Source organism: Myxocyprinus asiaticus, chromosome 5, assembly GCF_019703515.2.
Source record: "Myxocyprinus asiaticus isolate MX2 ecotype Aquarium Trade chromosome 5, UBuf_Myxa_2, whole genome shotgun sequence".
NCBI lineage: Eukaryota > Metazoa > Chordata > Actinopteri > Cypriniformes > Catostomidae > Myxocyprinus > Myxocyprinus asiaticus.
The window spans coordinates 43,102,768-43,115,978 of NC_059348.1; the positions used below are offsets into that span (position 1 = coordinate 43,102,768).

At 38.8% G+C, this 13,211-nt stretch overlaps 1 protein-coding gene across 1 annotated transcript in view; it reads left to right on the plus strand.

Moving 5' to 3' along the window:
* The window catches only part of LOC127440514 (ephrin type-A receptor 3-like), a 225,783-nt gene that overhangs the window by 133,150 nt on the left and 79,422 nt on the right, over window positions 1-13,211 (plus strand). The window contains exons 4-6 of the mRNA XM_051697142.1: window positions 911-1,066; window positions 5,232-5,567; window positions 11,145-11,257. Coding sequence (XP_051553102.1) covers window positions 911-1,066; window positions 5,232-5,567; window positions 11,145-11,257 — 605 coding nt within the window. The remainder of the gene's footprint in view (window positions 1-910; window positions 1,067-5,231; window positions 5,568-11,144; window positions 11,258-13,211) is intronic.

Sequence of the window (13,211 nt, forward strand, 5' to 3'; positions counted from 1 at the left end):
TACATGGTTTTTATCTGATCGAAGATGGTTGTTCACAGTCATTAGCTGGTGTAGATGGTTGATCTAGACCAGCCCGATGGTAGCTGGGTTTATATAGTCTGTAGTTGGGCAAAGCTGGTTGTCAATGATCAGTAGCTTGTCTACATGGTTGATCAAAACCAACCTAATGGTAGATGGTTTAAATGTTTTTTTTTTTTTTTCAGCTGGTCGAAGCTGGTCCTTTATGGTCATTAGCTGGTTTAGATTTTTTATATAAACCAACCTGATGGTAGCAGATTTTACATGTTTTTAAATCACATAATATATGAGTGTTACAGGGTAGGCTGGGTGATATAGCCAAAAATATTATCGATATATATAGATATGGAGGGAGCGTGTTAAGCCATTATTGGTGCACTCCCATCCATGTTTTTTTAGCTGGTTTAAAAAAAACCTTTATTGTCATTACCTGGGTCTAGATGGTTGATCTAGACCAGCCTGATGGTACCTGGCTTTACATTGTTTTTAGCTGTTCAAAACTGGTTGTTTATGGTCATTAACTGGTCAATATAGTTGATCTAGACCAGCTTGATGGTAGCTAATTTTACATAATTTAGTGTTTTATGGTCAATAACTGACTGGTCTATATGGTAGGTCTATACCAACCTGATTGTAGCTTGTTTTTCATGGTTTTTAGCTCGTTGAAGCTTGTCATTTATTGTTATTAGCTGGTCTATGATTGATCAGCTGGTAGACAATCTTGATCAACCTGGTTAGAGTTGATGGTCAACCTGGTAGACCATCAATGATTCAAAAGCTAGCTTGACTATCTTAAGCTGGTTTGACTTGTTCTTTTTTCTTTTTCTTGCTGTGCTCTGCTGTGTAGGTGTGTATATAACCTTTGTGTCTTTTGTGTGTTTCTGTTTTGCAGCCTGTAGGCTAGGCACCTACAAGGCCTCTTCGTTGGATACATACTGCACCAAGTGTCCTCCGCACAGTTATTCCCATCAGGAGAAGGTGTCCGAGTGCTCCTGCGAAAAGGGATTTTACCGAGCCGACATGGACCCGCGGTCAATGGCGTGCACAAGTGAGTGATCAACAACACTACATTAAAAAAAGAAAAACTGTGCTAGATGGATAAATGCATGAAGGTTGTATTAATGGATAAAGAGATGCATGGATGAACTGGATGGAAAGAGGGATGAATAGATAGGTGGATGCAATTATGCATATGTGGGTGGGTGGGTAGGTGGGTGAGTGGGTGGGTGAGTGAGTGGGTGGGTGAATGTGTAAGTGAATGGATAGATGGACGGATGGATGAACTGATAAAAAGTTGGATGCATGGATAGATGAATGGATGGAACTATGTATGGCTGAACTGATGGAAAGTTGAAAGTATGGATGGATTCAATGATGCATGGATGGGTGGGTGTATGGCTGAATGGATGGATGCATGAATGGATGAAAAGTCAGATGACTGGATATGTGGATGCCATTATGCATAGATGATTTGGTAGATAGACAGATGGATGGATAAACTGATGAATAAATTAATAGATGGATGAATGCATTGACAGATTGTTTATAAGTGTTTGGCAAGAGGCTCTTTTCTTATTTATTCTTATAGATTTATTCTTATATTCTTATTTATTTATGACTCATAGAGTGAGTCATTGCCTATATGCAAGTGTGTGTTGGGTGCAGGGGGCTGTCACATCACAAAAGAGAAAGAAAGAAAGAAAGAAAGAAAGAAAGAAAGAAAGAAATACAGTATAGGCCTATACAATAGCCAAGTAAAAAATAAATAAGTTTCTGGATGCCTATGCTAAAAAATAAGTAAATAAATAAATAAAAATAAAAACTTTCTTCCACAGCAGTACATTCTGGCCACTTATTTGAAGTTTTATCAGGTATTGTCACCGCGTGTTATATTATCAAAATTCTTCATATATCAGGGGTTGGAGCAATTTACCAGTCATGATCAATAACCTTACATTTTGTCTGACAGACTCATTCGGCAATGTGTCATGCACTGGTGAGTGATTAATGGCTATACATATTTCTATTAATAATATGAAAACATATTTTGCATTGTTTTTATTGAAAATAAATGTTTGTCTTATAACAATGGGATTACTTAACTTTTTTTAACTGCACGGGACATGTTTTGAGCACGCACATGCACTCTGTAAGTGAGAGCAGGGAGATTTCATGGAGAATGTCCAGTTTTGTACAAGAGCAGTGGAAATCCATGTACAAGCAGAGGGATTTGCGTTCGCGCAACCGGTACATGGATGCGCTCTCGCATGACATGCATGAAGAGCTCTTGATATTTATCAGTATTTTAATGGCATAGAGCTAGGGTCTATTAAGCTATTCATTTTAATTTATCTTCACAATATATATTTATTATATTTATTTAAATTTTAATTTTACTTGGTGAATTTTTACTTCCCCTGACATGCTATGGCGCTCCCGGGGAGGTGCAGTTGAAAACTGTGTGTGTACATGACACACACACTAACACAAACTCACTTTCCACTACAAAATGCACACACATAAACACACCCTGCCCAGCTAATGCAATGATTAAATAAATTGAGGCAACAGCAGAGATATAAGACTGTTTACACATAGAAATCAAGTGCCAGAATGATAAAATGATGTGATTAAATGTGATTACTGAGATGCCAGCCATAACTCACAACCAATCCCATCTGCAATTTATACTCACTTGAAGGTGAAGTGTGTAATTTTATTTATGTTAAAATACTTTCTCCTGTCTAAGTTTAGTGCAGAGATAATTATAAATAACAATGGAAAACTTGTCGGGAAACATGTTTTGGAAACTGTTTGGTCATTAATTTTGCAATGCCGCTATTGAAGCAGAATTACACTGTGGAGAGCAGGGCAGGCCAAGCGGCGACTGTGTGGAGCGAGGCCGGGTTGGACACCTGCAGCGGATTATCTCGCCCAGCTGTGGGTGACTGCAGCCTTAACGAGCGAGAGATAAAGCCACGATGAGAGCGGCAGTCGGGGAGAGACTCCGGGAGAGAGAGAGAGACCAATGAAGCTGTGTGTTCATGTGGAGCTGAAAAGCACCCTGTTTGTGTGTTCGTGCTGCTGAAAAGCAGTGGTAATAAATGTCTTTGTTACACTGAAAAGTGCTGAAAATAAAGTGTCTTATGTTGGATGTTTGACCTTCTCCCGCCTCCTTCAGTGAGTCGACTTCCTTACATACACACTTCATCTTTAAAGAAAAGAATGATGTGAATTTGTTTGGATATGTTTTCACTGGAAAACAGGACAAAGATACTCGGTAGGCATATTTTTTTTTTTTTTTTTGCAAAGACAGAAATATGTGCTTGATCAAGTTGGATAAGACTTGATTTGACCCCTTTTTGACCTGCAGAAAGCACACATTTTCTTTTATCTCTGATTGGTCGTGATGATCTTTAGGAGGTGTAACATATAGACTTCTTCACTCACAGGTGACCACAAACACAACTGCTCAGAGATCTGGATCCCAGTAGGATACTCCCTTTCCACCAGCATGTAGATCTGGGGAAATGTTATCAACACAGGCATTTACACTCCTCCACCTGATCCCTCATTCTTCCACTTCCTTTTCTCTCTCCATCCTCAAACACTCTCCCAAGCTCTTCAAACCCTATAAGCAGAGAGCACATCTTTTACTGTCTAAGAATAGAGATGAGCAGGTTTGATTAGTGAGGCTTTGCAAAAACAATCTGTGTCCATGTGGAATTTATGCATTGGAAGATTTTATGTTCTTCCTGTCTTCCTCTCTTTCCTTTGGCTGTATTTTCCACTTCCCATCTTAAATGCTCATATCGGTACAATTGTGAATCAATATCAAAACCCTGCCGAACAGAGTAGGTTACTGTAGCTGAGCACAGTAGCAAGTTTGGCGCACCATAAATAGTTTTTCTTTAAAGGGATAGTTTACTCAAAAATGAAAACATTTACTCGCACTAATGTTGCTCTAAACCCATATGACTTTCTTTATTACGTGAAACACGATAACGAGATGTCAGGGAAAATGTTAATAATTCACTTTTATTGTATAGAAAAACTATTCAACGCTATGATCACTGCTCCTAATGTACTGCAGCAAAGCAATATGGGAAGCACGCGGCGTTAAAGCTGCAGCTAAACGGCACAGAAGAACCTCTAGGTTTTTTCTTCATATTTATTTGTTCCTTGCTGTCTCAGTTGGTGTGCTTACTTTAGAGAGAGTACTACACAGTATGGGTCTTCCTATTTCTGGTTTTCAAAAACAGAAAAATAAGTAAATGAGGAATTGTTGGAATAGGAATAGGGGTTGTTTATCAGCCTTGCTTGTGTAGATTCATACACACACAAACTGGGTTTCTGGCCCCTGTACAAATTGAGCGAACTGAAATCAGACTTTAGGAGACTTTAACTGAAAGGATTTCAATAGAGTTTGGCATTAGCATGTTGCTAACCTAACAGTGTAATACTCTGATAAGCATAAAAATACATAGCACACAAATAGTCAATAATCAAGTATGATAATCAATTTTTAACTACACTGAACTATGTGTATCTATACTGTATTTATGTGTGTGTGTGTGTGTGTGTGTGGGGGGGGGTTACGAGGACATATTTTTTTAGGTTACAAACTGGTAATTACAAGGGTATTATGCTATAAATGTGGTTTATGAGGATATTTCTAGTGTCCCTATAATTAAAATTGCTTAAAAAATTATACTAAACGATGTTTTTTTTTAATTTTTTTTTTTATGTAAAAATGCAGAAAGTTTTTTGTGAGGGTTAGGTTTAGGGGTAGGCTTAGTGTTAGGGGATATAATCTATAGTCTGTACAGTATAAAAATCATCATGGCTATGGAGAGTCCTCATAAGGATAGCCGCACCAACGTATGTGGGTGTGTGTGTGTATGTGTGTGTGTGTGTCTGCCATTTGTTTCTGAGCAATGCATTCTGGGATTGCCTTCTCCGTGAAGCAGGCAATGCTGCCTTAGAATTTGGCCAAACCAAGTTATCCTAGGAGGCAGTAAAATTGAGATGCCCACCTTTTGGAACAACCTTCACGATGGGAGTGCACCAATAATGGCTTAACACGCTCCCTCCATATCTATATATATTGATAATATTTTTGGCCATATCACCCAGCCTACCCTGTATCACTCTTACATTATGTGATTTATATTTTTATGTCTTTATTTTATGTGTCTCTTACTCTCTCACAGGGCCTCCGTCTGCACCAGAGAACCCAATCTCCACCCTGAATGACACCTCTGTGACTTTAGAATGGAGTCCTCCGAGAGACAGCGGCGGGAGAGGGGACGTCACCTACAGTGTCAACTGTAGGAAGTGCGCCAGCGATGGCAAGATGTGCAGCCCCTGCAGCAGCAGTGTGCATTTCGTTCCCAGGCAGTTTGGACTCTCGATTCCTAAAGTGCTGATCACAGACCTGCTGTCCAACACTAACTATACCTTCAGCATAGAGGCGGTAAACGGGGTGTCTGATCTGAGCCCGACTCCGAAACAGGGAGTCACTGTCAACATCACCACCAGTCAGACAGGTAGAGTGTGTCACTCAAATACAGACACATGTTGTCCTAACCAGACAAGACAAATTGATAACAGTTAAATCTCTTCCATGTTATCTTAGGTTTTCTTCTAACCAGCTGTGATTGCGATCAAGATATTTTGTCATTTGGTTTCTATTTTCGTCATGTCATACTGGGTAGCCCTGCTCATTGCTTAATTTGTGCCTGAACAAATGCCTGAACGGCACCTATTTAGTGGATGCCCCACCTCATACAGCTCAAGTATGACAATAAGTTTGTCTATAACTTGCAATATCCATGTACATGTAAAAAAGTAGCAATGCATGCAAGTGTTTGTTTAGTGTTGAATGCACCCTTTCATATATATTTTCAAATACTGTATGTTCCGTGGACCCTGCCAAACCTGATTGGTCTGTCACCGGTCCTTGTTTCCAGGACTTTACAATTTATAAATTAAGCACAAGCCCCACCTACAGTAAAGTCTAATTGGTCCAAAATCCTGATCTGCATAGCTTCACACAGCATTTTGCATACTATTCAGCACTGGAAAATTGTTGCGTCGTGGCACAACTGGTTAGGACACTGTTTTACACTATGCATGCAAAAGCCAGAACAAAGCTAGGTGTTGATAAACAGAAAAACAACACACCCGAAGCAATTGTGTGTTTTTCTCTGAAGAGGTCCTCATTACATTTCCTTTAGCGAAACCAACTCCAAATACGATTTTAAGGTATTTTTGTTGTCAGCGTGTACGCCTCTATGTTTCAAGAATGTGGTAAACAATGTCTCTCTTTTTTTTTTTTTTTTTCTGTTTTGCCTTTCTTATTTGAATATTTTTCAAACCTTTATGGTGACAGTGAAGTTTTTTTTTTATTTTTTATGAGAGCTCATAATTCTCATGTGTTTGACAGTCTTTGTGTTTGGTGTTTGTTTGTGTGCTGGAATTTGTGAGCCTGCATGTTGTGATGTGATTAGGGCTGTGCAGATAGAATCAGATATTGATTTATTTGATTCTTTTTTTTTTTTTCTTTTTATTTCTTTTTTTTTTTTTAATAGGATGGGACTGAAACTCATGTGCTGAAACACAAATCTCATGTGCTTTTGCTGGTGTTTATTTTCCAGTTATGAGATCATGCTGTATAGCGGGGTTCAAATCTATAAGTACTCTCGTGAAAATGCTTTTAATTGGCATTTTTCTCATTTAAATCAGAAACATGTTTCAATTTCACTACAAATGATATTTTCAGCATAAAAGGGCTGTCACACTAGGCTTTGAGCACACAGATTTTTTCCGGACAATGCAACGAACCAGGATATGATGTCATGCGGGAGGGCTTCTGGTGTAAGTAAATAATGAATCACAAATAACAAATAATATTATATTAAAAATGTGAAAATATATTGTCTACTCACTTTCCTGAAACTATAAATCTTGCAGCTTTGAAATTTGTATCCTTGTAGCCAAGAGGTCACTGTGTGACGTTTCGGTCTCCTATTGGTCGTGCATCCTCTTGTCGTACGAATTCACAGTTTAGAGTTCACCAAACTTGAACTTTGGCACGAAGCCTCATACAACATTTCTTCGCATGAGCTTACGTTTTCGCTGTGCTGCATTCGGATGTGTTTGAATGAGAGTGAATGGAGCGTGAAGTATAGTGTGACCACCCCTTTACGATTTGATTAAAAAGTTGAATGGAATAATCAACATAACTTACAATTTCTTAGCATCTCCCCATTTTGCTTTCATGACAGCATGCAATCGAGCTGGCATAGACTTTTAGGGCATGGAATTTTTCAAAATCCCAAAACTTTTATTCGAAAAGTTTTATTCACCAGTATTCGAACCGGTGAATCTTGGCCTGGGAGTTAGACGCACTAAAAAGGAGGCTGAAAAGCCATGGCCCCTAGTCTCCATCGCTAATGCTTCTTTTAAGGCCAGGAGAGTGAGGTTTACACACTGCACAGCTATCATGTACCAGCTGGCTTCCGTCACCCGTGGAATTTTTCAAATTCCAAAAGTTTTAAATATTTCCAGGTTTAAATTAGATTCATATACCTAGATTTTAAATCTGGAATCAGACTTTTTAAACTTTTTAAACTGTTGTATTGCGATTTGTGGGCTTATTGTATTGTGAGGTAGTTGGTGATTCCCTGACATATAGTGGATTCTCTCCAGTAATTTTCCCACGCTCAAGGTCCCAGACAACAGACAAAGTACAGTTTCAGTACAGCCAGAGTGTTGTTGTTCCACCAGATTCACATTAGCACCCCTCTCTCACACACATAAACCTCGGTGGAAGTTCATAAGTTCATGGTATTCCAAATGCTGTAAGTCACAACTGCCCTCACAATGTCCTGTCTGTGTCTCATATCCCTGATGGTATGACAAGGGTCATCAGTGCAGGTGTGTTCTCATTAAATGCATGTTTGTGAGTGTGTATGTGATGGGCTTTGTGTACAACTTGGGCTGAGGTATTAAATATGTATGAAGCTGTTCAGGCTGTAGAGGGAAGCTCTTGAGCAGAACAAGCACATGCTGGGAGAGAAGTGCTTAGTGTCAGAACGAGGTCAAAGATCCCAATGATTTATACATTCAGCCATGACAGCCATGCTGAGCTAACCTAAGTCTGAATATCATATAGTTTCGAACAAATCAGAAATTAATGCTACTCATAAAAATTCACATTAAACCAGAGGTGCCCTAACGTTTTCCTACGAAGGGCCAAAAATCAAACTTGACTGAGGGCTGTGGGCCAAAAGTAAACTTGTATTATATCAAACTGTATTATATTAAATATAAAAGTTTCCCTGCCTCCTTTATGATTTCATAATATATAAAAACATTACTCTGCAGTCTGCTAAATTAATGCAATGAAGAGCTGTGTTAATGGCAAATTATTTTATTATTGTTGTTGTATTTTTTCCCCTTCTTGTCATATATGTCAAGGTGGACCAAATCAAAGGTCATCAATGGCCAACCCTGTGAAATTCCAACTCAAGAATCTAAAGAACCAAGAAGCCATTATATACACAAATTCTTCATCTCAAATTTAATTCTTATTTAAGTAAACTGCTAAAAGCACAAACAAAATTGGTTAAATGGTGACCAGTCACAGCAACTGAGATGCACACTTTCCCTTCTATATTAATGTAAAATTTAACCTAAAATCTTGATTTTGAAAATAAAAGTTCATGGAATCTTATTTGTCAACTACCCCTGTATAGTGAAAAATTATTCAGCATGATTCTGGAATGAATGCTGCTCAGAAAACTGCAAAACTTTTAGGATATATTCAAATCTAAATCAAATCAAATATAAAACAAATGGACTACATAGGCTTTTGGTTAAAGTACATGGATGTAATGAATAATAAGATTAAAGGAATAGTTCACCCAAAAATTCTCTCATCATTTACTCACCCTCATGCCATCGCAGATGTGCATGAATTTCTTTCTTCAGCAGAATACAAACAAAGATTTTATGAAGACTATTTCAGCTGTAGGTCCATAAAATGCAAGTGAATTTAATTCGGAGGTTTTTCTCTGGTTATTGCACCATCAGCACCCTATTATATAGTCCATTCCCTGTCAAGCACCAGTGAAATAAACAAAGACAGCACATTCATAAGAAGTTGGTAGTGCTAATGGACTGAATGCAATGAATTAGAATAACAGAAATATGGACATGATCCTTTTATATGCTTAGAAAATGTTATTATTGTCAGGATTTGGATGTGCTCTCCGTTAAATTATAGGGAATGTACTATAAGTATTATTAATAATTTGGTCACACTTTATATTAGGTGGCCTTAATTACTATGTACTAACATTAAATACATACAAGACTATGTATTTACTGTATAACTACATGTTGTTCTACAAAATTCCCACATTTGCTGCTACTGAGGTTGAGGTACGGGTAGGTTTAGGAGTAAGGGTAGTGTTAAGGTTAGGATTAGGGGTTAGAGTTAGGTTTTGGAGTAAGGGTGTCACGGCTTCGGTGAGTTTGTCGGGGTTTTTTATGTTTTGTCATTTTCTCTCCCTCATGTCTTGCAGGCGTGGCCGTCATGCATGATTCGGTGTTTCCATGGGAACACTGGTTGTTCCCAGGAGAACGCTGATCATGCCACTGATTAGCGTGCCGAGCAACACCTGTTCTCCCCTAATTCACTCCCTTCTTAAGCATGACGTGTTCTCAGTATCTTTGCTAGATTGCTGTTTGATGTTGAGTACTAACCTCACTCTCTCTGCCTAGTTGGTCCTGTCTCGTGTATCTGTTAGTTGCCCGTGTGTTGAGTGTGTGGTTGCCTTCCAGTTTTTCTGCGTGTCAGCTGGTCTTCCATTGAGGATACCTCGTCTCTGCCCACGTGTCGAGAGTAAGATCGCCCATCTCAGCTGGGCGTTGTTCTGCACCTCACTAAGCTTTAAAGAATAATTTTTTAAAGAATTAGCGTGCTCACGGAAATTTTATGAGATCTAGTGCATGGTCGTTTTGCATAGCGCTGCACATTATAGATTAATAATTCATTCATTATTACATTTATAATATAAATTTTAGTAAGTAGTGATTGAAAAAAGAAATTAAATTAAACACAATTTACTGGCATGTAAGGGCAAGATCAGTTGTGTGTGTGTGAGAGAGTATGGGTAGTTTTGTTTGATTTTGAAAGCTGTTCATTGAAATTAGTGAGCACAGAAGAGGTGAAGAACACCAGGCGAATTTACCTCCAGCCATCTGACCAAATATCAGACCCAGCTATCTTTATTTCTCTCTCTATATTTTTTCTCCCATAACCCCCTCTCTTTCTTTTGCGCTCATCCTATTATAGTGTAGCAAGGTAAAGAGACGGAAGAGAGGGAGAGAGGCAGAAGGGGTGTTAGGCAGCAGGTCGTGGTGATCCAGGAGTGCAATTGCCTGCTGGTGCGTAGCTCTCTGTCTCCTTAGACAAAGATTTCCCAGCAGTTTGTGTGTTAGCCAATATGTGTGCGTGTGTAAAGCACTCTCGAGTGTGTAGAGGGGAATTGTGAGCTCTCAGTGGTGATTTGTAGCAATAGAAGTGTGACTGGAATAAAACTGTGTGACCCGAGAAGATGCGATTGTACAGATTGGCGATTGACACACACGCACACACACACACACACACACAAACATGTTGGTGCGGCTATCCTTATAAGGACTCTCCATTGACATAATGATTTTTATACTGTACAAACTATAGATTCTATCCCCAAACCTTAACCCAACCCCTAAACCTAACCCTCACAAAAAACTTTCTGCATATTTACATTTTCAAAAAAAACATTGTTTAATATGTTTTTTAAGCGATTTGAATTATGGGGACAAGAAATGTCCACATAAACCACATTTATAGCTTAATACCCTTGTAATTACCAGTGTGTAACCTAAAAAAAATGTCCTCGTAAACCACCCAAACCCCCCCACACACGAACGCACACACACACACAATCTTGTGTATTCTTAAAATGATTGCCTGTGTTTCCTGAGGGCGCCCACATGTATGCGTATCGTCACATTGTGTCACACTTTGCACGTCTATCTCATGGTTTCTTGTTTCTCTCTTTCTGTAGTGAATTTAATCCTGAAGGAGAGAAAAAGCAAAGACAGTATCACACTGGCGTGGCAGGGACCCAACAGACCCAATGGAGTGATTGTGGAATATGAGGTCATCTACTATGAGAAGGTAAGTCTCCTCTCTTCTCCTCTCCTCTCCTTTCCTCTTGTTTTTTCTCAAGGTCTCCTTTCTTCTCATCTAATTTTGTCTTGTCTTCAGAAGATCAAATTTTATTTTGTATTGTTTCATCTTGACTCATCTCATCTTATGACTTGAGAAGATCTCTTCACATCTCATATTATCTTCATCCTGTTTCATCTTGTCTCAAGAATATTTCTTCTCATTTTGTCTTTTCTCAAAGATCTCGTCTCACATCATCTTGTCTTGTTTCACCTTGAGATTTATTCTCATCTCCTTTGTCTTGTCTTGAAGATCACATCTTGTCTCTACTGATCTTCTCTCATTTTGTTTCATCTTGAAGATCCCTTCTCATTTTGTCTTGTCTTGAGAATCTCATGTTGTCTCATTTTGTCATTTCGTCTCAAGATTTTATTTCCTTAATTTGTCTTGTCTCAAGAAGATCTCATCTTGTCTTGTTTTGTCTCAAGATCTCTTCTCATCTCATTTTGTCTACTCTTGTCTCTAGAAGATCTTATCTTGTTTCATCTTATCTCATCTTGTCTCATCTCGTTTTGTCTTGAGAATATCTCTTCTCATTTCATTTTGTCTTCTCATCTTGAGAACATCTCATCTTGTTTCATCTTGTTACATCTCATCTCATTTTGTCTCAAGAAGATCTTTCATTTTGTCTTGTCTCAGGAGAAAATCTTGTCTCCTCTCATCTTGTTTCGTCTGGTCTTATCTTCTTATTTTGTCTTATCTTGAGAAGATCTCGTCTTGTCTTGTCTCATTTTGTCTCAACTTGTCTTGTCTCATCTTGTTTTGTATCAAGTAGACTTATTTTCTTATGTTGTCTTGTCTCCAGAAAATCTCTTCTCTTCTCTTCTCTTCTCTTCTCTTCTCTTCTCTTCTCTTCTCTTCTCTTCTTATTTTCAGTCACTCGTCTTTAATAAGCTCTTGTCTCATCCTTACACACAGATAAACATATGCCTCTTTGACCCCTATTACAAGCTTTAACGATTGCAGTTGTCCAGGCAGCCCTGGCATGTGTAATTGAGGGCTGAAGCATCATTGTGCCTTTGGGAATGAAAGCAATCAGTAGCCCCGTGTGCCACAGTCGACTGGTCACATATGTGTAGCTCTTTAAATATAGTGGGAGAATGAAGCCTGGGCTGACGTCACCAACAAAAGAGAATACCATCACTGTAGCTCACCTATACACCACTCACAGTCCTACATGTGGGCTTGAATCTGGCCTGAGCCATGTTCCAGTCTCGTTCATTTCTTTACTAACCTACCTTTACTCTCTCCTCTCCACCAATAGCTGGTGTGTGGTGAGAGTACTGGCACACTATGGCTGCCGTGTATCATCCAGTTGGATGCTGAACACTGGTTGAGAAAAGTCCCCTGTTCACTGTGTAAAGGACTTTAAGTGAAGTGTCAGAAAAGTGCTACAATATATAAATTTAACATTCATTCATTCATTCATAACCTATTGACCTGTTTCATGTGATGTCACTGTATGACGGCACCACCATGTTTGTGACCAAAATTCTATTTACCTTCAGTGTGCTGCGCTGTGGGATGCAACAGAAGCCTTCTTCAGAAGTTAAAATGAGCTGTTACATTCACACAGATGGGATCATCACAGAAATGTTGTTATATTGTGACCAAATTTGACCTGAAAATAACACAGTTTATAACTTCTCAATGAGAGAATGATTTATGGTGATGTACCGGTGGGCATGTGTAGTCACTGATCACATGACCAACTCACTGGCATACAGAGATGAATTGTGGATAAAAGATATTTAAATGTCCATGAAAGGCCAGTTTGACTATATTTGTGCTGTCTTCAGAGCATTTTTGATGTTTTTGTTGATGTCGTTTCATGGGTGTTTTTCCATTCACCGCCATTGTTTCCTTCCACTGATGGTCAAAAGTATGGCAACTGAAACCGGTC